Source organism: Rhamphochromis sp. 'chilingali' (genome assembly GCF_963969265.1).
Source record: "Rhamphochromis sp. 'chilingali' genome assembly, chromosome: 12".
In the NCBI taxonomy this organism is placed as follows: domain Eukaryota; kingdom Metazoa; phylum Chordata; class Actinopteri; order Cichliformes; family Cichlidae; genus Rhamphochromis; species Rhamphochromis sp. 'chilingali'.
The window spans coordinates 14341847-14365555 of NC_137939.1; the positions used below are offsets into that span (position 1 = coordinate 14341847).

General features: G+C 41.8%; 1 protein-coding gene across 1 annotated transcript in view; it reads right to left on the bottom strand.

The window, feature by feature from the left end:
• cpne9 (copine family member IX) overlaps positions 1-23709 on the bottom strand; it is a 118204-nt gene that overhangs the window by 63850 nt on the left and 30645 nt on the right. The window contains exons 4-6 of the mRNA XM_080898304.1: positions 17084-17187; positions 15281-15320; positions 10085-10161 (exon numbers count right to left, since the gene is read on the bottom strand). Of these exons, the coding sequence (XP_080754430.1) occupies positions 10085-10161; positions 15281-15320; positions 17084-17187 (221 nt within the window). The remainder of the gene's footprint in view (positions 1-10084; positions 10162-15280; positions 15321-17083; positions 17188-23709) is intronic.

Below are 23709 nucleotides of genomic sequence, written 5' to 3' on the forward strand. Positions count from 1 at the left end.
CTAAAAGTATTTGTTGGGATTATGGGAAATAAAATGCCAACCTTGGTTAGATATTTGTCACTGTCCAGTTAAGCATAGTTCAACACTGATACGATGCATGTCACAATATATTATGATTGCTGTTACTGAAAACTTTGCACAATGCAAAATGGGTCACGCATAGTGATGAACCCACATTATCCACCTGCTTTGTAGTTGCCCTCAGCACAGAAAAGTTTTGATTAACTCTGCAGTATGCAACTAATTTTAGTTAACTTAGCAGCCAAAAGTAATAATTTTTATTAGAGAGGGTGGTAGAGACCACAGAAGCTCTAAAATGCAAGATCTCAACTGCATTACAAAACCTAATTACTAAGAATCAACTAAAACATGACAAGGGCAGAAGTCAGCCACTGTATGTGGTATTCATTTCCCATTATAAACTATTATTAATGAATAATTAGCTAGTACTGATATATTTCAACTCAAAATATTAAGGTTTTAATACAAAAGTTAGCAAAACATCCTAAATGGTGCCACCTGAAGCCCATTATTTCCTGTGGCTTGTGGTTTTCAGCTGCACCAAGCAAAGCGTAGCACAAGTACAAACAGTTAAAGTTAAACATAGATGAACTATGTAGGACCTTTGGCATAGCTGTATAAATGCATTGCCACCATTTACAACCATTTAAACTCTTTTGATAGTGAACAAAACAATCACAGTCTTTGTGGACAATGTTGATGCAAAGTGTTGTTACATTCATAGGAAGATGCTACCATATACTATGGTGTAGGACAGGCCTGGCCAACTCCAGGCCTTGAGGGCCGGTGTCCTGCAGGTTTTAGATATCACGCTGGGTCAACACACCGGAATCAGATGATTAGTTCATTACCAGGCCTCTGGAGAACTTCAAGACATGTTGAGGAGGGAATTTAGCCATTTAAATCTGCTGTGATGATCAAGGACACATCTAAAACCTGCAGGACACCAGCCCTCGAGGCCTGGGTTTGGACACCACTGGTGTAGGATTTCAGGGTTTCGGGTTTAAGGTTATAGGATACCTCACAGAGCATAAACCCAATCAATCTCATGGTGTGGATAATAATGTTGAATAAGAAAGCTGAAGTTAGACACAAAGAGCAAAGAAAATATGAAGTATGGAGCGTGACAAAATATTTCCCCCAGCAATATATCATAACGCTTCCTCCTGTGATAGAATTAGCAATGTTAGCATGAAATATCCACACTTTTAGTAAAATATGCTGACACTAAAGATGGCAAACGCTGGGGGGAATGCAAATCCGAAACACAGAAAAACTAATTGAAGATGAATTGCTGTAATGTGCACATAGTAACACTGACATGAAGCAATTATGTGCATTATTCTTGTTTGTAACCATTATAGTGGTATTATCATGCTGTTGTATCAGATATTGCAGGAGTGCTATACTGTAACACCACTGTTATTGTGGGAATTTTGCTAATCCACTACTTATTTAATTTTAATAATCATTTAACTGCTAAATATGAATGTTGAAAGTCAGTCACTGGAGCAGGTTGAGAATGTCATGTACTTAGCCTTTTCTGAATAAGAAAGAAATCCTGTCTTTAATTAGTGTTTAATAGGAAAAACAATCAAAGCAAACTGAAGATGAGTTGGAGCGTGGCGCACATAAAATTGTGCCATCTGCAAAGAAATGGGCACCGAAGAACTGAGCAAGATGAATAAAGTTGTTTAATGAAATCAGTAATGGACCAGAAATAAAGACCTGTGGAAATCCATTACTGATGCTAAGAGGGCTTGAGTGATCAACGGTATGACATGCCTATGAGAGGTCATTGAAAAAAGGAGCACTGAACTGTTTTTATCCACAGTGGAGGAAAAATGTTACCAATTAGTGAAAATGCAGTTGTTATTGTGCTGTGACCCAGGGGAAAACCAGACTGTTGTGGCTCCACATTTAGTGAGTTGTTCAAAGTGGACCTATTATGCTTTTCCTTATTTGCTGTCATACACATATACATATACTGTATATTACAGTGGTGGATGCTCATATTAAACATAGCCTAATATTTAAAACTGTGGCTAAGTGTATGTACAAATAATCCCTGATTAGAAGCTTAGGCTTCAGACTGTATTTCTACTATTGGCAACATAATCCAGCTGGGATTATGTTTACAAAAAGCAACCAATCTGAAGGAAGATGGTTTAAAAAGGAGGTAGTCTTAAAGACAGAAGATGAACCGAGGAGCTCAGAGTCCAAGGATGAAAAGGTTTATGCTGGAAATTAAATTACTATTAAAGGTCTCATCTAAATGTTACACTTAGGGTTCTTTTACACTAGTATCTACTCGGGTCGGCTCAGCATGGCTCAAGGTGGTTTTTAGAGTTTTCCATTAGGTAGTAGTATCTGATACCAGGTACCTTTTTAGTACCTACTCGGCCAGGGTTCCAAGCAATGTGATGCAACCTGAAAATGTGACGTCAGCAGACTGCATGCCATCGATTGGCTGTCATTTTCAATCATTTCAGAACAGTTGTTCATCCAAACTGAAACGACTGAAAACGCTTACGTTCCTGTACGTGAAATGTTAGATGATTCGACCTGCGTCATTTCTGTCTGCCATTTATTTACTGTCCGGCTCTTTGAAACGTCGCAACAAAATGTTGAGGAAAAGCACCAGGTTTTTTAAATGGACTAACAATGAGGTGAAGTTGTTGCTGCGAGTAACACAAAAGTACAAAGTTGCAAAAGTGAGTGAGAATTAAAGAATTTAAAGAGAAGCTATCTAAAGCATGTACAAACCGATATTAATCTTTAATAGGGCTGTCAAAATTGATAGCAAACAAAACAACTGCAGTATAATGCCCTCCGCTATCTTAGTTCAATCGGTCACTGAACTGCATCATATAATTTTCGTCATCATTTATTTTATTTATTTGTATAGCACAATTTACGAAAGCCTGCAGTTACGCTGTCCACACTGCGACGTGAAAACGGTGTTTTCAAATGTATCCGCTTTTCCTTGATCGAAAACACAGTCTCAGTGTAGACTTAAGGCCAAAACACAGAGAAAAAGATGTGTTTTCATATGAAAACATATTAGTGTGGACATGGCAAAAAAGCCATACAGCAAGGAGCCAGTATATCATCGCCTTGACATCCTCCGTTTTTGTGGCATTTGTGTCACATGCAAATGACATTGCTGGACCTCCACATCACTATAACCAGTACTAGGCACATTAGGCGGTACTCGATTGTAATGTAAAATGACAGAACCCAAGGTTAGTCGAGTCAAACCAAGTAAATACTAGCGGAAAATTATTCTAAGGTTCCATGGAAATTTACACCAGTCACCAAACTCAAAGAAAATAGAAGAAGATCAAGGCTTTAGTGACTCTCTCTACTAAATAAAAAACAATGGTTAAGAACTGACAGTTGAAACACTGAGCGCTGGTCAGGCTGTTAGAATTGTAACCACATTCTACTATAAGTTGCAGCAGGAGACGTGACCTTTCATATTCTCACAAGATGATATTTCCATAATCACATGAGGACCGTAATGACTGGTAGTAATTTGATTTAGCCTTCTTAATCAAGTGGGTGCAGATGTTTCTTTATTGCAGAAAGGACATGCAGTCCCCTGGAGTGGCACCAGATGTACCATTGGACCAAGCTTTTTCTCTATTGTTGATGGCATACAACAATTCCTGAGGCACTCGGGAGTTTTGTATGTTTTTAATTGTGTTATGTTTGGAATGTCAGCAGTTCTAGTGTTAAGGGGCATCCACACAGGAAGCAACTAGGAAGCTTATTTCTGCCACTTGTTTTAGCAATCTTGTTCTTTCAGTCACTACCCATAGCTCGGAATAAGTGAGGGCAGGAACTTAGAGTGACCTGTCAATTGCCACCTTCACTTTCACACCTAGGTCTCTATTCAGTGCAATATACAGGTATAACATCTGTACAGAAGACATGGCACCAATCTACCTGCCATTGGCCTCTGCTCTCACCTTACTTATGAACAAAACCAGAGTGAGCACTCCAACCTTTTCTGGCTGAGAAGCAGGGTGACAGACTTGGAGGTGCCCATACTCATTCCTGATGCTTCATGCTCAGCTGCAAACCACCTCCGGGCATGCTGGAGGTTACTGCCTGATGAAGGGTTAAGCAGAATTATGGTACAGCAGAGGCACCACATTCATTGTCCGCTGGGAGTCCAAGTATGGTCTGTCTGCTTACAGAGTTATGCTTGCAAAGTTTATGCAGTAAAATCAATCTGTAGGTCACTCTTGCTTGTATTGTTGTTGGTCAGTTAGCCAGCCACAGAGAAGACTGAGTAATAACATACAAAGGGCTGAAGTGAAACTGTGTGCTAAAAACAATAAAAGTGTTAAAAACAGTTATGTTGCATATGTCATCTGCTTCCAGGAGACAGGATGTTGGAGAACTGCATGGGAGCGTGTGTGGGGTGGGTGAAAACCCCTTTCATGCCCTCTTTGAGCGGAAAAATCCAAATATTGTATGCAATCATTTGCAGAACCATAAATCACACTTTAACAAGAGAGAGTGAGAACGAGAGACAACCACATCATCTGCAAAAAGCAGAGATGAGATCCTGAGATCACCCCTCAGCTGCGTCTGTAAATTCTGTCCATAGATGTTAACAGAATTTTTGACAAAGGTGGTAGAGACCCCACGCCCACAGGAACGCTTCTGATTTATTGCCGGCAATATGAACCAAGCTCTTCAGGGACAAGAAATAATTAAAAATGGCTAATGCTAAACACACACTACATAACACTGTAGCACACAATTTGAGGGAGATCGTGGCTCAAGAACTGGCAGTTCATCTTGTAATCGGAAAGTTGCCGGTTCGAGCCTCGGCTCAGATAGTCTCGGTCGTTGTGTCCTTGGGCAAGACACTTCACCTACTGCCTCCACCAGTGTGTGAATGTGAGAGTGAATGAATAGTGGAATTGTAAAGCACTTTGAGGGTCTCGAAAAGCGCTATATAAATGCAATCCATTATTATTATATTATTATTATTATATTGCCTCATGCTGTGCTCAGGGCATGCTGCCAAAAGGTTTCAATATTCCTGTCGGTGATTTAGGAGCAAAGGTAACACCTTTTTCAAGCAGATTTCCAGCTGTGCATTAGACAGTCAGCAGGTGGAGTTTTCCCTCACTCCCAGGAGGGTTACTGCTGCTTGGATTAGAGCTTGAAATGTAGCACCACTCCTTTTCATGTGTGGCATGGCCAGGGTATGGCCCAGCTGTCACAAGTAGATTCAGTGACATCTGATAAGTTCCCCACGTAGAATGAATGAATGTAGAATGAAGTATTTCTAATTTAAAGTGACTGCCAGAGTGCCCCTAATCCCATTGATGCTGTATGACACTTTAATTTAGAGCCTATAGTTAACATTAACTGAATAAACAGTTCCAGTTCTTAAACATGCAATAGGCAGAATTGGGTGCTTAATTGGGGTCCGCTGGGAGCCCAAAACATTTATAATTTTAAAAAGCATTAATTAAAGAAAATTAAAAAAAATATGTCAAGTTATGAGAAATATATATACATAACTGGGGAGTCCATGCAAACCCTAGAGATATGTTTTCCCCACAACCTTTGTAAAAATTGCTCACACACTTGTCTTTCCAGTGGCAGAGAGTGCATTCTGCTCTTTATCTTAGCCAGTCTGAAACCTTTGCTCCATGAAAATGGAAGAACCTGCAATTTCAAATCCCTCCCTCGCCTATATCTGATGGAAATAACTAGAAGGTAAAAGAAGAAAAAACGTCCCAAAGATGCAAAAAGAACACTAAGTGAATACAGTATACTATACAGTACTGTAGTGAATACAGATGCAATAACCATGGCAAAGGCATACCACTGTATTCCACTTTAAGCCACAAGTTCTTAAAAACAACAGCAGTCTCTTATAGAGACTAAATAGAAAAGAAACATAATTTCAGAAGCACGCTCAAGTGATTCTTGGGCCTCTGCCCTTGACTGCCCAGTTCACATGGTTAACGCAGTTTCAGGCGGTCCTAATGGGACCAGGCCCTGGGGTATGATCTCTCGCCTGGCTTGAGAAGATCTAGGCTTCCTCTCTGGAACAGTTGGAGGAGGTGGCCCAGGAAAATGAGGTTTGGACTTTTCCTGCTTGTTGCCATAGTGGATAGATGGGTGGAGGGATGATCTTATATCGTTTAAAATGTTTATCCAGTCTTAAGATTTTCCTTTGCTGACATTTACAAGTTTTACTGAACATTTAATACAATTCAATTAAAATCTAAGCTATAAAATATATACCCCATTGAAGGCATGAGAACAAAAAGGAATTCTTCCACAATCATACCTTCGGTTGTCGGATAGTGTTGGAAAATCCCCCAGTGATTGTCTCCAAGTGCTGTTATCCCCCATCAATCACAGAATCAGTCATTAATAAAAATTCCTCTGTCAGGGGTCTTATTGCATGTAACCTTTCACTTATGTCACTTTTGTAATTTCTCTCCTCAAGGTGAATTGCAATAATGGATACAGTGAAAAGATGATTAATGGCATGGCACTTCCGACAGGTTTGTGATGAGTTTGAGTAATTGTCCCCATCGTTAAAAGCCAATTTCATTTAAAAGAAAAGTAGGGGGTGGTGAGTGCGTGTTCCATAGTTAAGAGAAGACAAATCAAAAGCAGTAAAATTAAATGTATTTTATTATAATCTCGCATCTAATGGCTCCTTTTTGTATTCGTGCCTGCTATTCAAGCACTGGCAGCACATCGACTTTACATTCCAAAGAAGCAAAAATGAAAATATAGATATCTTTCACCACTTTCTTTGTTTTTCCTCTTCATCCCTCACTCACACAGTACCATGGCATTTGGGCAGAAAGTGGACAATAGCAGGCGCATTGTTTGGTCTGTCTGAGCATGATAAGCTTTCTAAAACATGTCAATAAGGCTTCTGGCAAGGGACAGCTGAGGGGGACATAAGCTAGCCTCTATCCGACTTGACTCACCACATCAAGCCAAAGTCAGAAGCAGTGATTCACACACTGTACTACCATTCCAGTCAGGACAAACCCACACAGACTTGCTATCAATAGACTGGAAATTGTATTTGTTTAGAAGCTGAACTGTTGCTGTTTGTTGAGCTAAACCACCATGAGCAACGTCAAAGAGGCATTTGGGAGTGCAAAAGAACTAACTGGCAAGCGTAGACAACAACAAGAAATTCTACAGAGAAGATGAAAAATGTTTGAATTTGACTTGTAGGTATTGTTTACTTTCCTTTCCTTAATTAAAGGTCCACTTTCTTCCAGTGGTCTCTGTATCTGTCATGCTAAAAAACAGAGACCACTAATTAGTCAAAATGTTAGGTTAGTCTGGCCACCGTTAGTCTGGTCATCTTTGATCTACGTTTCATTAATAATTAATTAGATAGCATAACATCATTTTTTTGAAAGTTTCATGGTCCCAAAATGTGGATTCTGTTTATTATGACAAGCCCCTGATTTTTGTACCACCACTAGGCAGTTTTTTTTTATTGGTCCTATGAATTATCTCAGTGTTTCTTTGGTGTAATATTTATCCTTTAAACATTTTGTGTTCTGGAACGGTTCACAGCCGAGTGTGAAGCAGCGGAATGAGGATCAGCACCTCCAAATTTGAGGCCATGGTTCTCAGCCGGAAAAGGGTGGAGTGCCCACTCCGGGTCAGGGATGAGTTCCTGCCCCAAGTGGAGGAGTTCAAGTATCTCGGGGTCTTGTTTGTGAGTGATGGGAGAAGGGAGCCGGAGATCGACAGACGGATTGGTGATGCGGACGCTGCACCGGTCCATCGTGGTGAAGAGTTTCGCTGAGTGTAAAAGCGAAACTCTCAATTTACCGGTCGATCTACGTCTCTACCCTCACCTATGGCCGCAAACTGTGGGTAGTGACCGAAAGAACAAAATCGCGGATACAAGTGGCAGAAATGAGCTTCCTCCAAAGGGTGGCTGGCCTCTCCCTTAGAGATAGGGTGAGAAGTTCAGCCATCTGGGAGGGGCTCAGAGTAGAGCCACTGCTCCTCCACATCGAAAGGAGCCAGCTGACGTAGTTCGGGCATCTGACAAGGATGCCTCCTGGGCGCCTCCTGAGTGAGGTGTTCCGGGCATGCCCCACCGGGAGGAGGCCCCGGGGCAGACCGGGGACACGCTGGAGAGATTATATCTCTCGGCTGATTCATGAGTTATTGTGAACTTTTAAGCGCTCTACATCATCATGTGATTGTTTTCACACACAAAAATTGTAAAACAAAATGTATTATTAATATTTAATAATTTTTTAAGTAAAACTTTGTTATATAATGCATAACAATAGTGGATATAGCAAAAATAATACAAATTAAAACTCATAGATACAAAACAGTTTTAGATTTGTTGTTTTAAAATTTGTCAGCAGGTTCAATAAACACTTTTTCTAGAAAGTATTTCATGGTTTAGGGAAACCAACCCTAACCAACACTAGCATTAGATGACAACTCCCCACCTCTGCACTCTTGCCCAAATATTGTAATGTTTGGTAAAAAAAAAAAATCTCATAAATTGTTGGTTAAAATGACAAACTTGAGTTTTTGATTGATATCACAATGTCTGCATCCATCTGTTATATACAGTCTGTGGTACCAACCTCCAATGTTTTTTTCTGTTTGATGTTATCATAAACTAAATCCAGCTTTGGACTATTGGTTGAATAAAACAAGGCTTAAGTACATCCCTTTGGATTCTGGAGACTGGGCAACTGTCCCATTTTTTAACACACTTTAAACACATTAGAATCAGGAAAAGACATCCGCGCAGTGCTACAAGGTGAGGTGTAATCAGAATCGCACAGTTCTGAGTCAGATACTTTTTGAACTCAGATTAGTTTCATTGCATGGGTTTAAATTGCGGTTATTACCTGGTGGCGTACATGTCAGTACCTTACAATGTTTTGAAGAAAAGCAAAGTTTTTGAGTTTTGAATGTATCTATTTTAAAGGGACAGATCAATATAAACATGCCAGAGATAGCCAAAAGGCTACTTTTTTATCTATAGTCTGTAGTAGATCAGAGAAAAATGAGCGAGAAATGTGGAGTCTAAAAATGTTATTTTCTTTTGTCAAACTTCGACAAGTGTGACTACCTTCATCACAGGATTTAACCTCCAGTCACGTGTATATCATTCCCAGTCAGTGACAGTTTATCATAAAGTGAGTCCACTGATCATTTACATCAAGGAAATTTAAGTCAAAATTTAAGACAATAAAGCAGCAGTGACACTCACAGAGCTCATATAATCCAGCTTCTAATTTATGTGCTGCTCCACAAAGGGCTATTGTGAGGGCCACTGAGAAGAAGAATTGTTTCCTTGCACCCTTTAAGATGAACTCTGAACTGTATAGGCAGAGAAAAAGCGAGATGCCTCGTCCTTGCAATAAAATGGGTTCAAATCTGGCCGGTTACTGCTCTGACCTCACATTTCTCTCTGTCTCCCAGCAGTTTGTTCACTCCTCAGAACACTGGGTGTTATCTAACACTGCAGGGATGCAGTGTGAAAAAAATAGGGGGGGTTGAGCTCACAAAGAGTGCACACTAATCCACCTTTTATTATCTGAAAAAAAAGCATTGGTTTCTACTATCAACATGCTGCCTGGCAGAAAATATGAGCGCATTCTGTATATCTGTATCCAACGTTATATTGACTTCTACTGCACATCCCACTTTCGTTCAACACAGTAAAACTCAATACTACTTCAGGAGCAACAGCTCAGAGTGCAGTGATACAGCAGGCTTGCCTGGTCTCGCTTACTCTGATCTAACGCTGTAATAGATGAGGCTATTTAGCCAGGCGAGTCTGTGCACACTGCATCAGTGAGATGTTGTTTTCCCCAGCAGCCATCGATAAAAATGAAACAAAAGATGGAGGGGGGACTCGTTTCATTCTGCCCAGCTGAAGAAATTATTTATGTGCATAATTTCTATTTATGATTCACCGCTTAAAGAAAATAAATAAATAAACAGAAAAGGAGGGAAGTCATTTCACAATGAGACAATAGAAAGGGTGTGAGGGACTTACGAGAGGGTCCTCTCCAGCCTTCCTCCTGTGGAGCCGATAATTTCTCCGAGTGTGCAGAAGGTCTGGCCCAGAAAGTCCTTCGAGGGGGAAAGGGTAGAAAGAAGACAATTAATTGCAAGACAGTACTAATCAATAACCCAGGCCTCAAAACAGGCTCAAATACACTACAGTAGAAATATAAATATATGCCTGCAGATAATTATAATGGAGCCATTGTTAACTTTAGACCCTACAGGATAGTTATTATTATGTTATTTTAAATAACATAGTTACATATACAGGGATGCACTGTGTGCAACAATGGCTTTTTCCCACCAAAAGGGTATTGTGATTCTTTTTCCCCTGAAATCGTTCACACATAGTTTTTTGATAAACTAATACTACTGCTATTACTCATATGACATTTAAACGCCTTTAAAAACAGAGTACGGGGTGTTTTGACATGCAAGTATGAGTAAAATACAAAAACCAGGACAGAAACAAAAACCAGATAACCAGAAACCAGAAACAAAAACCAGATAACATCCCTGGTAGTGTGCTGAAAGACTGCGCAGAGGAGCTGAAGAATGTCTTCACAGACATCTTTAACACCTCCCTGAGGCAAGCCACTGTCCCATCATGCTTCAAGACTGCCACCATCATACCTGTGCCAAAGAAACCATCCCCAGCCTGTTTCAATGACTACCGCCCCGTGGCACTGACACCCATTATTATGAAGTGCTTTGAACGACTAGTCATGTCACACATCAAATCCACCCTACCTCCCACCCTGGACCCACACCAGTTCGCATACAGAGCGAAACGATCCACAGAGGATGCAATCTGCTCTGCCCTCCACCCAGCCCTAACTCATCTGGACAAGAAAGACTCATATGTGAGAATGCTGTTCATAGACTTTAGCTCAGCATTCAACACCATAATACCACAACAACTCATCTGTAAACTGGACAGACTGGGCCTCAGCACCTCCCTCTGCAACTGGCTGCTGGATTTCCTCAGCCAGAGGCCTCAAGCGGTGCGTGTGGGCAACAAGGTCTCAAACAGCATCACCCTGAGCACGGGGGCTCCACAAGGCTGTGTGCTCAGTCCTCTGCTCTTCACCCTGTTGACACATGACTGCACACCAACCTACAGCTCCAACCACCTTGTGAAGTTTGCGGACGACACAACGCTGGTGGGGCTCATCACCAAGGGCGATGAGACCCACTACAGGAAAGAGGTTGAGCTCCTGACCACGTGGTGCAGAGACAACAACCTCCTGCTAAATGTCAGTAAGAGTGAGTGCATATGAGAGCATGAGGGTGGGAATGGATGTTTGTGTCTGTGTGTGCCTGTATGTCTGTGTCTATATGTCAGGTTGGGTATCAGACGCCACCTCTCTGGGGACACCTCAGGCCCTCCAAGGTTTGGAGGCCTATCTCCACCCACCACCACTTCCCCTGCCGGTGGCGGACTCCCTCAGGTGTCGGTGTGTTGGTGGTTCTTTGTGTCTGGGGGTGGGCGTCCGGGTACACACCGGCTCACTCCTTGGCGGCCGCTTGTCGGGGCCTGGGGCCTGGGGCTCGCTCGGGCCCCTTTGGAGGTGGGGTGCCCCCGGCCTCTCGGCCTGGGGCTCGGTCACTCAGGCACAGCTGGGGGCCGGCGGAGCTCACGGGCGCGTCACTGCAACTCCCCCTGACTTCTGCTCCGCGGCTGCTGGGCGAGCCCTCATCTGGGACTCTCCTCAGCTCTTACTGGAACAGTGGCGCGGCTGCCCCTCTGTTGGTCTTCCATGGTCTCTTGTGTTCTGGGGGCCTCTGGATGTCTGGAGTTTTGATCTCCTCCATACCCGCTTCACACCCTGGAGGACGGGGCTGTGGGCCCCCCACACTCCCTAGCAGATCATTACATGGAGAAACCTTTGGAATGCAAGCATGCTGATCCACACAGGTATGCACACATGGGTATTCACAGACGCGGACTAAAGCTTTCTTGGCTGCTGCCTCAAAGCACACTGTGCGCTGTCTATCTTGCGTGCTGCACAATATCGTTTATTATTTAGTAAATATTGATATCTATGACTAGCTAGTTTATTGTGATGGTGCTTTGTTTTCTCTATTATTATGTTACTCTTTGTTGTTTGCTGTCTCCTCTGTTTGTTTTTTTTGTTTGTTTTTTTTTTTTTTTTCCTCCATACAGGTGACCCAGGAGTTCTTTTTTTTTTTTCTCTCTCTTCCCCCCCCTTCTCACCGTCTCTTCTCCCCTTTGGTTTTCTTTCTTTCTCTCCCCCTCTTTCTCTCATTCATTCCCCCTGTCCTATTTATTAAAAAAAAAAAAAAAAAAAAAAAAATGACAAAGGATGAACTGAAGCTCTGCCATCACGTAATGTCGCATACTGCTGTTTCTGATGTCATTTAAAAAAAAAAAAAAAAAAAAAAAAAAAGAGAATGCTGTTCATAGACTTTAGCTCAGCATTCAACACCATAATACCACAACAACTCATCTGTAAACTGGACAGACTGGGCCTCAGCACCACTCCCCTCCCTGCAAGACATTTACACCACTCGCCTCACCCGCAAAGCCATCACAATTGTCAACGATGCAACCCACCCCGCGCACTGTCTGTTCAGCCTCCTGCCCTCTGGAAAGAGATACAGAAGTCTCCGCTCCCGCACTACCAGGCTCACCAACAGCTTCATCCACCAGGCTGTGAGACTGCTGAACTCTCTTCCCTCCCGGCTCCCAGCCAGCAGAATCACCAGATTGGCAGAAGAATAGGAAGACAGATTGGACTCTACCCCCCCCACCCCCCCACCCCCCCCCCCCCCCACCCACGCACACTCTCCAACAAGGAAACACTCTCTGAACCAAGAACTGAAAACATTCCTGACTTGCATTGCAATTGCACACACCTGCTGCTATATATTTTCTTTTAGTATTTCTTTTAGCACTATCCCTGCCCCCAGGGCAGGGATAGCTCAGTAGGTAAAGTGGTCGCCCCATGATCGGAAGGTCGGCGGTTCGAATCCACTTAACGGCTACCCTGAGGTACCCCTGAGCAAGGTACCGTCCCTACACACTGCTCCCCGGGCGCCTGCTTAGTGGGCTGCCCACTGCTTCACAGAGTGAATGGGTCAAATGCAGAGAAAAACAAGTAATTTCCCCATGGGGATCAATAAAGTATCCATTATTATTATTATTACTGTTAGGGCTGTTTTTGTTGTGCATCTGCACCTTATTGTTGTCAATGTCTACGCATGGGACAGTGTGAAACGTAATTTCAATTCCTTTGTATGGCAAGTACATTTGAAGAAATTGACAAATAAAAAGTATTCTATTCTATTCTATTCTATTCTATTCTAGAAATAAAATGGAGCCAAGTTAAAGAGACATTGGGATATAGGATATATTGATATTAAATTCAAACATACACAAAACAGTTAAAACATATACACACAATAGCATTTAAGGTCTAAAATGAGAGTGACAAACGAGATAGACATTAGATAAAAGCAAATTTATAAAAATGGGTTTGTCCAAGTGATTTCAAAGAAGTCACAGATTTCCTGAGACTCGTCTATTTGTAATCCAAAGCTGAGGGGCCCTGATGGACAAGCTGTTGTCACCTTTGGAATAATTTTTGTTAAATGGAGGGCAGTACTCATTGCAATATGTGACAACACAATGTTGGGGGATCAGCGCCACCCCATGCCTCCCTTTTAGCTTCACCTTTGCTCTGGTATCACTTATTTTGGCGTTTGCTTGGACTCATGATGTGGATCACTGCGAGTCTTGCCCTGTCCTGTAGGCCTGGGTTGTGACAGCACATGCTCGTTTCATTTTGCAGCTCCTCAACTTTATCCACTAGAGTTATAAAAGTTGGCAACGAGGGAACCAGCCCATTAAACTCTATGAAACATCTGACTAGACACCTCTGGCTCTTCAGTGTTTTAACGTTAAAGGGTTAACACTAAAGATAATGGGCTCTATAACAGTTGAGAAAGACTATAAAATCAATAGGGATATTATCAAAGATATTAAAGTTATTAAAGTTCCATTAAAGTTTAATCTCATCTTACTGAAGTGCCATTTTAAATTAAACATTAACTTCCGAGTTTGAGTCCATGATTTACATAAGCATTCATTATTCCAACTAGGTCAAGCCCAGGAAGTCCTGGAGGACTGCATTATTCAGCTGCTTGTTGACCGATTGATTATTCTTAAAAGGGCCGACACTGTGTGTGGGGCAAATGTCCTATTAGTAGAAATAAAGGTTTCCCCTTCGTTCAGCATTTTTATTGACAACAACAGATTTGGAAGTTTACAACCTTCCCAACCACTACAGAGAAAACCATATGGCAACATTAAAAAAAGAGGCGATGACACAACATAATGAAACTCCTGCACAGCAACGAGGGCAGAGCGTTGATGTTTGCGGTGTGTGGGCGCGAGCAGGTGTAGGTGCAAGTCCTGCAAAGCGGGTATGCGTGTAGCTCCTGTAAATGCCCTGACATGCACAATCTGCTGTAGTATAGTGCCTGGAACAACAACGACAGCTGCTTTCACTTTGAAGTGGAGTTGTGAAAGTTGCTTTTACCTGAGTTAATGATAAAATGCAGACAGACAAAATGAGGAACAACACTACGGGGAGGGGGGCTTTCCAGGTGGGAGCTGCTGCTGTTTGTCCTTGATGAAATGAGATGAAAGAATGGGAGAAAAAATATGATGAAATTAAAGGGAGTGAATCACACTCACACACACACACACACACACACACACACACACACACACACACACACACGCACACACACACACGCACACACACACACACACACACACACACAGAAAAATCACAAGATTCTTCTGGGGATGCTGAAATATACTGGAACATAAAAAAAATAAAATGAATAAAGGACATAATAATACAAGGACTCATGAGACCAACACTCTTCAGCTGAAACCACTCACCTTCTGTTCTCCAGTGTGATTTATTTTAGTGGGGAAGAAGAATAATAAAAGACATTGTCATGAGATGGAATTCCACTTATTAAACAGGAATTTTCTTCATGCTGATTCATTGTCAGCTGCTGCACTCATTGACTGTAAATTAGCATTTACAGCGTGAGTAATGCTGAATAACATGATACATTTGAATGCTGCCAGGAGCCTTCAGCTCTGAGTCAAAACTGTCGTTTGAGGTTGACATACTGTACTTACGTGTTTGGATATGTTACAGCTTCTGGAGTCCACATTGTACCTGTGAGAAACAAATAGATGGCACAAGAGGAAGAACTTGTGAGTTTATATTGGAGGAGATTTTGGACAAGTGCATAAATGGGCTTCCTTGTTATTAGTCTGGGAACAATGAGGGTGTTTATTCAGAAAGCAGCAGTTCTAACTTAGAGAAATTATGTTAACCCTGGAGTTGAAACACACAGGTTTGAACAGTCAGGGTAATAAGCTCTTAAACTGATTTTTCTTTTCACATGGGAACCAACAGGTGTGATAACAAAAAAAGAGTCTGCTTACTTAATGTTAGAGTATAGTCCAAAAGTTGGATAAAAAGCCACACATAGGTCTTGAATATTTGTTTCAAATTAGTCCAAAACCTTCCACAACTGCCCTGCTTATTACAGTTTTGAAAAGTGTAGTAGAGTAACTCTGGTCAGAGGAGAGAAGCATGATTTTTCTGTTACTTGTTTTCTTCACAGTAGTGATGAGCCACATTACTGTGATGCCATGACTTTGCAACTCAGCAGAAAAGTCTGATTATAGGACCAATTGCAGAGTTTTATCTTCTGGGTTATCTAGCAGGAAGACATTTTTAAGCATGTGAATAATGCTTCCAGGTCTGAATGTACCCTAAACGAACATTATTTATCGCTACCAGCAGGGGGCGACGCTTTGGTAAAATAGGCTTTTGTTTGCATAGTGTGAAAGTGTGAAATGTGCTCTTAAACACTGGCAACACTAAAATATCCTCAGCTTCACAGCAGGACTTCACTAACCAGTTGATGTCATCTACATCCATCTTTTATACACAGTCTATGATTTTATAATCTCCAATAACCTAAATTATATTTAATAAACCAAAATAAATAATAATAATAATAATAATAATAATAATAATAATAATAATAATAATAATAATAATAATATTTCTTAAGAATTCTCACATTTTTTTATTTTTTCAAAATTAATGAATAACAACATTAATGATATTTTAGGATCTTTCCTCTGAAATGCATCACATCAACGTGATTGTATTTATCAGCAAACAATTTGTTTTTAAGTAAATAATAAGCAGTATAAATTAATAAACTATGGAAATGCAGTAATATACACTGCTTAAACGCATTAGAGTAGTTTAACATATTTACATCCCCCTGGCAGATCAAACATTGAGTATCCTTTGCTGCCACTCAGTTGCCTGCCTAAAAGTAAAAAAAAAAAACTTTACAGTGGGACCACATGTGCACCCACTTTGTTTCTGCTAGCATCTCATAGTCTCTGGTTTCTATGTTAATGCTAGTCTCTTTCCATGTGGATGCCCCTTAAGTATGGGTATATGTACATGTATATGATACTGAAAAGTGCTGGGGGAAGAGGAAGTAGCCTATTCCAGCTGTCGCTGGGCCGCCAGTTCATCAGAGGCCTGACAATCATTCACACCTACAGCTAATTTTGAACCACCAGTTAAACTGAAACCCACACGTACAGGGAGACCATGTGACCTCACCACAGAAAGACTGGCCAGCAGATTCAAACCAATAACGTTCTTGCTGTGAGGTGACAGTGCTAACCACTTCACTATTCTGTGAACAGTCGAGTGTTTGACTTTGGTCTGTTACTTAGTAAAGTCAATAAACTGAGGATCTACAGAGAAAATAAATTATTGAAGTGTAATCAAAGGCATTACTAGGTTAATTATCTCTGCCTCCACATTTCAGTTTTTCCACAGTGTGCTCATGTTTAAATTACTTTAGATTTATTAAGAGCAAGCAAAGTCAGGCTACTTACACATCAAACCTTAGATTCTGTTTCTCTTCAAAGAAGAAATCCAGGACAAACTTCCTGACGAAATCAGGATTCCGAGTGTTATCGATAACCTCTGTCCTGCCAAACTACAGAAAAAAAGAAGTGATAATTGGCGGTAACAGTAGCATCGATTTTTTTTTTTATATATGCTATAAAACTTGTTTTAAGAAAAAATACACCAGAGATACAACCAAGTAAAATTCATGAGGTTTAGCAACAAGTCATTAATAAATTTATACACAGAACTGGAATCCATAGACACAAATTCACCTTTGCAAAACTCAGTATGACACTGAGCTGCATTGTGTTTTGCTGAACCTCGTTTCCCTAGAGAAATCAGAGTGTTACTCTGGAGGAGGCTCTCCACATTGCGAGCCCACAGAGACTCAGTCCTGGGCCAGACTGTCTCTCCATCATACTGACAATCACGCCAGTAATCCCCCGGTGGACTGCCGGCCGCGGGGCTGTGGCATGGCCTGACAGCACCGTGTAATGAGCTATTGATCTTAGCACTGCCTCACCACAGCCACAATACCTCGACTCATGTCCTTAGTGCCCAGCGCACATAATCCGCGCTATCAACCGTGTCCCCAGCCTATCCATTACCAAGGGCTCGCAGGTTACTATATTAGACCTCAGAACTGACCCGCCGTATCGACCCGCAGGGAAAAGCCCGTGATATTTTCTTGCGGTGTTACTATTTCCAGGGATGGAGGCCTTTGGTTTATAATCTGACTCTGACATGATTGGTTAATAGATGTTAGAGCATTGTGGGCAAAGGTTAGGAATGGCTTTGTCAGTGATTTTTTTTCTTATTCTTGGGTAAGTAAGGAGTTTTAAAGGCAGCGTCGGCATAGGAGCTAAGACTGTAAAATGAGTTGGTTACAGATGTAATCCTATTACACATACATGCTTTTTATCAACATTCCACTCCTTTCATCTATTGTTTTTCACTAAAGTACTGCCAGGGAACATTTATTCACTGTCAGAAATACACTGGGTCACAGAAAAACTGACTCAAGGCTAAAAAACTGTTAAATAACAACAACATTGGTGCACAGAAGAAAGACCTGCTCTTCAATTTGTTTTCCCTGTATGTTGTTATGGGAGCGTTTTTTACATTTATTAGGTAAGCTAAATGGAGTTCATAGAGACTGTAATACAAAAGCTGCATAAGGGATCGTTGAACCATTTGTTGCAGAGGGTTTAAAGAGATTTGTTTCCTTGGAAATCTGCAGTTCTCAGCCTGGTAAGTAGACATGTCTGAAAGCATATTTGACAGGTATTAGAATAAGAATTCAGCACTACCACATATATTGTAATTGGTGTAATTCAATAGTATCTTCCTTAGCACAACATGGATGCATATTTGCCCGAGAGTAAACTGATCTTGGATTTAGCACTCAGAACCCAAATTAACATGTATACAAGCAACAATTCAAACAGCTTATAGGAAGAGGCGATAATTGCCATCTTAAATGTGATCTTAAAGCCTTTCAAATCCAAAAGTTCTTTCAACTTAAAGTGTTCTTTTTCTGTAGCATTGAATAGTCATGATTAAATAACCCGAAATCAGATTTAAAGGTAGGAGTTCAACTAGCTATCAAGCTAATCTGCTTCACCAGGACTGTGTGGGTGTGTTTTGAACAAATTTAATGAGCAGAGGCTTGACATCTTAAGAAAACAACCCCATAATTGTCATCATATCTTGATTCAAAGGTTGCAAAATCCTGATTGCTGCAGGGAATGAACTCCCACCCACTTCAAGCAAGTGAGAGAAACTCTCATTAAAGACGAACACAGAAATGTTTCAAGTGAATCAACAGAAGTAACGCCCCGAAATCCGTAGTAGGATAGCAATCTTGCTGTGTCTGTGTCCTATAATGCAAACAACCAAGTGAATTTAGTCAAAGTGTACAGTAGCATTGCTGACAGCAGGCTACAGAGTGTGTCGATGTTTGTTTTTGTTTGTTTGGTTTAATTTCAATCAGAAATGCCAAATAAAAAAAGTGAAACTTGAAAAGTGGGTAAAATTCATGGAGTTTAGTCATTTTAATGGGGGCAGACTGCAGACAAACTAGATGATTACTTCATGGGAACCCATGTTTTCATTTTCAAGATGCCGACTCATCTGCAAACACTTTTCAACTGATCACCACTGAAACAATTATATTTCAAACGATGAAACGTGGAAAATGAATTAGGGTTTAGCACTCATTTTCACAGTGGCTGCCAAGTTTAGCTAATATACAATAAACAGTGAAGACCTCTCCTGGCCCAGCACAGTCCATAAGTTTTTGGACAGTGGCAGTTTTTTGTTTTTTTTGTTTTTGCCTCTGCACGCCACCACCGTGGATTTTAAATCAAACAGTCAAGATGGGATTAAAATGCAAATGTTCACCATTAATTAACCATTAATTAGTTAACCCCTGTTAACTGTAGTCACTTTTAGAAGTTCACTTCTTAAATTTTTGTTGTATTACAAAAAAAAAAATAAAAAGAAGATAAAAAGGCCTGAAGAAAGATCTGAAAAAGATGAGCGTAGATGGAAGATAAAAATGTTTGTATTTGGTATCTGTACACTGGAATTCATAATATGAGGCTCAAAGACATTGGTAGAAGTGAAGGAGGCCATCATTAGGCTGAGAAAAGTGCCCTGATGCATGCTCAATCATCCAGGTAAGTAAATCCCAAAAGGTTGATTCTGTTCATCTGGACGTTGCGTTTTCAGTCGGAGAAATGTTTCCTCACTCATCCGAGTGATTTCTTCAGTCTCAGCTGACTCCAGGCTTCCCCAACCTTATAAACAGTACATTTGCGCAATAGCTGAAACTAGCACCACTGAAGGAACAATGGCCTGGGAGGTCACCCTCATCATAATTATGCAAATTATCTTGACCACTGATCAAAGCCCACTGATCAATGTCCATGAGTACCATTCACAGAGAGCTGGGGAATGGCTGCAATCACAGGATTGCAAGATGGCGAAAGATGTACCCTTAGGCCCCCTCCTCGATTCATCCATCCATCCATTCGCTTCCGCTTATCCTTTTCAGGGTCGCGGGGGGCGCTGGAGCCTATCCCAGCTGTCATAGGGCGAGAGGCAGGGTACACCCTGGACAGGTCGCCAGTCTGTCGCAGGGCTAACACATAGGGACAGACAACCATTCACACTCACATTCACACCTAGTGGCAATTTGGATTATCCAATTAACCTATCCCCACAAGTTGCATGTCTTTGGACGGTGGGAGGAAGCCGGAGTACCCGGAGAGAACCCACGCAAACACGGGGAGAACATGCAAACTCCACACAGAAAGACCCCGGCCTGATGGTGGAATTGAACTCAGGACCTTCTTGCTGTGCGGCAACAATGCTAACCACCGTGCTGCCACCTCCTCGATTCAGAGATGGTCTTTCCCTTTTCACGTAAATGGCCTCCTTGACTCCGCGCTCAAACCAGCGTTCCTCCCTGTCCAGGATGTGTACATCCTCATCATTGAAAGAGTGTCCACTGCCCTGTAGGTGTAAATAGACTGCAGAGTCCTGGCCTGACGTGGTAGCTCTTCTGTGTTGTGTCATCCGCTTCGCCAGAGGTTGTTTGGTTTCCCCGATGTATAAATCCTGGCAATCCTCCTGGCACTTAACAGCGTATACTATGTTACTCTGTTTGTGGTGTGATCCTTGGGGTGGACCAATTTTTGGAGCAGCATGTTTTATGGTTTAAAAGCCACAGATATGCGGTGTTTAGAGAGAATGCGATTCAACCGTTCCGATATTCCTGACACATAAAGGATCACTACAGGTTTTCATTTAGGCAGCAGCTGTCCTTCTCTCCTGGATCGGCTGGAGCTGTCTTTAGGTGCCTTCCCAGCTTTGACAAATGTCCAGCTGGGGTAACCACATTTACTGCAAATGTACTGTTTATAAGGTTGGGGAAGCCTGCAGTCAGCTGAGACTGAAGAAATCACTTGGATCAGTAACGAAACATTTCTCCCACTGAAAACGCAACATCCAGATGAACAGAATCAACCTTTTGGGATAGGCTGAGAAAACAAAATCAATCTATGATAGTAAAAAACACAGAATATTGAAGTGCATGATGCCAGAATTATTTCCATGGTGAGAAAAAATTAATTCACAAAATCTAGACATACCCATGAATGTCCATGACATATCCATAAAACTTTTGAGGAGGCAGGTGTATCACTGTCAAAGTCTACCATCAGGTGGCAACATCATCAGTGGACATATAGGTTTACAAGAAGGTGCAAACCACTGGTTACACTCAAGAACAAGAAGACAAAATTAAACCTCGGCAGGAAACGTCTAAAAGAATCTGCACAGTTCTAATAAAAGTTCTTTGGACACATGAAACACAGATTAACTTGTACAAGGTTTATGGGAAGAGAACATATAGATGATTACAGTTGCAGAAACACAATCTGGGACTTGTTTAACTCTTAGGATTGTTTTCTGGTGATTTTCCTTGGTTTAATTCTATAAAGACTTTCATTAGAGACAGAAAAAAAATCCACATGCTTTCTGTCCGTTAACAAGACAATAAGATTCCTTTGTTGTGGGGAGGATGATAAATAAAAGTACCAGCTTAATAACCTACTATAGCTTCCTAGAGTTTAGTCTGCTCAGTGAATGCAATTATAACACTGATTTGATGAAATACAGTTTGTATCACCACAAAATTCCATTGCCAGTGTAGCTCTACCTTCATTTCTGGCTTAAGGGCATGTAATCACACAGAAAGAGCTGAGACGGAGTAGTCTGCAGTCATCTATGGGGTACTACTGCTGATTTGTTGACCTTTAAGTGGAGGATCATAGCTGTTCACAGAGGAAAACTGAACCGCTTGTGATCATAAAACAAATGAGTAAACTGTCATGGCCTGGGTCTAGGGACCCAGGGCTCATGTATTTTAGTGTATGTTTATATTTATATTTTCCTATCACGGGACAAGAGGTAGGCCACTTGAACTCTTTTGTTGTAGTGATGGGCCGCCTGAGACTGTTTTGTGGGGTTTTTTCTTTTTTTTGCACCGCTGCGGGATGCACGGTTTGACTTTGGGACTGTGACCTGTGAGGGTTTGTTACTTCGTTGTTTTTGCTTGTTTTGGTTCTGGCCCTCCGTCCTTCGTCGATGCTATAAACATGGCTCTACACTTCATCCTGCAGCATCTGGACTCCCCAGGAACCTATGCCAGGATCCTGTTTGTGGACTTCAGCTCTGCCTTCAACACCATCCTTCCAGACCATCTCCAAGGCAAGCTTTCCCAGATAAATGTGCCTGATCCCATCTGCCGGTGGATCACTGACTTCCTGACGGACAGGAAGCAACATGTGAGGCTAGGAAAGAATGTCTCAGACTCGGTCTCGGACTCCCGGACCATCAGCACCTCAGGGCTGTGTTCTTTCTCCTCTGCTCTTCTCCCTGTACACCAACTGCTGCACCTCCACCTACCAGTCTGTCAAGCTAATCAAGTTTGCAGATGACACCACCGTTATTGGACTCATCTCGGACGGGGATGAGTCTGCCTACAGGAGGGAGGTTGAACGTCTGGTGTCCTGGTGCAGCCACAACAACCTGGTGCTGAATGCCCAGAAGACAGTGGAGATTACTGTGGACTTCAGGAAGCGCACAGCCCCACTGCCCCCCATCATCCTGACTGACACCCTCATCATCTTTGTGGACTCATTCCGCTTCCTGGGTACCACCATCACCCAGGACCTGAAGTGGGAGCCCACCATCATCTCTGTCATAAAGAAAGCCCAGCAGAGGATGTTTCTTCCTGAGGCAGCTGAAGAAATTCAACCTGCCAACACGGACGATGATGCAATTCTACACTGCAATCATCGAGTCCATCCTCACCTCCTCCATCACCGTGTGGTACGCTGGAGCCACTATCAGGGACAAACAGAGACTGCAGCGTGTTGTGCGCTCTGCTGAGAAGGTGATTGGCTGCAGACTCCCATCTCTGCAGGACCTGTACACCTCCAGGACACTGGGGCGTGCAGCTCGGATCACAGCTGACCCTTCTCACCCTGGACACAGTCTGTTTGACCTGCTCCCCTCAGGCAGGAGGCTCCGGTCCATTCGCACCAGAACCTCTCGCCATAAGAACAGTTTCTTCCCCTCTGCTGTTGGACACATGAACAATAACCATATGACTGTTCCCACCACTAACACATGACCCTACGCTGTGTTCACTGCATCATTCCATGTTTGGCACTGATCACCACCTGCACTCATGTATATACCTATCTACTTAGCACTTTTAATTTTTATTTTTATGTTTATTTACAGAATGTTTTGCACTAAGTACCGCAGCAATTTTCTAATGTTGTAAACCTGCTCAACATTTGGCAATAAAACCCTTTCTGATTCTGATTCTGATTGCTTTGTTTTGCATAACAAATATGGCCTATAAGTAAGATGATACAGTGTCAAGATGATTCTTCATTTGCTGAGTCCTTCCCATCACATGGTTACTGCGTGCATTTGAAATATTATACAAATTTATTGCACCTTATTTTGATGGACAAGGTTTCTATACTGCGCACACATAATAAACAAAACAGTCACACAATACAAAAAA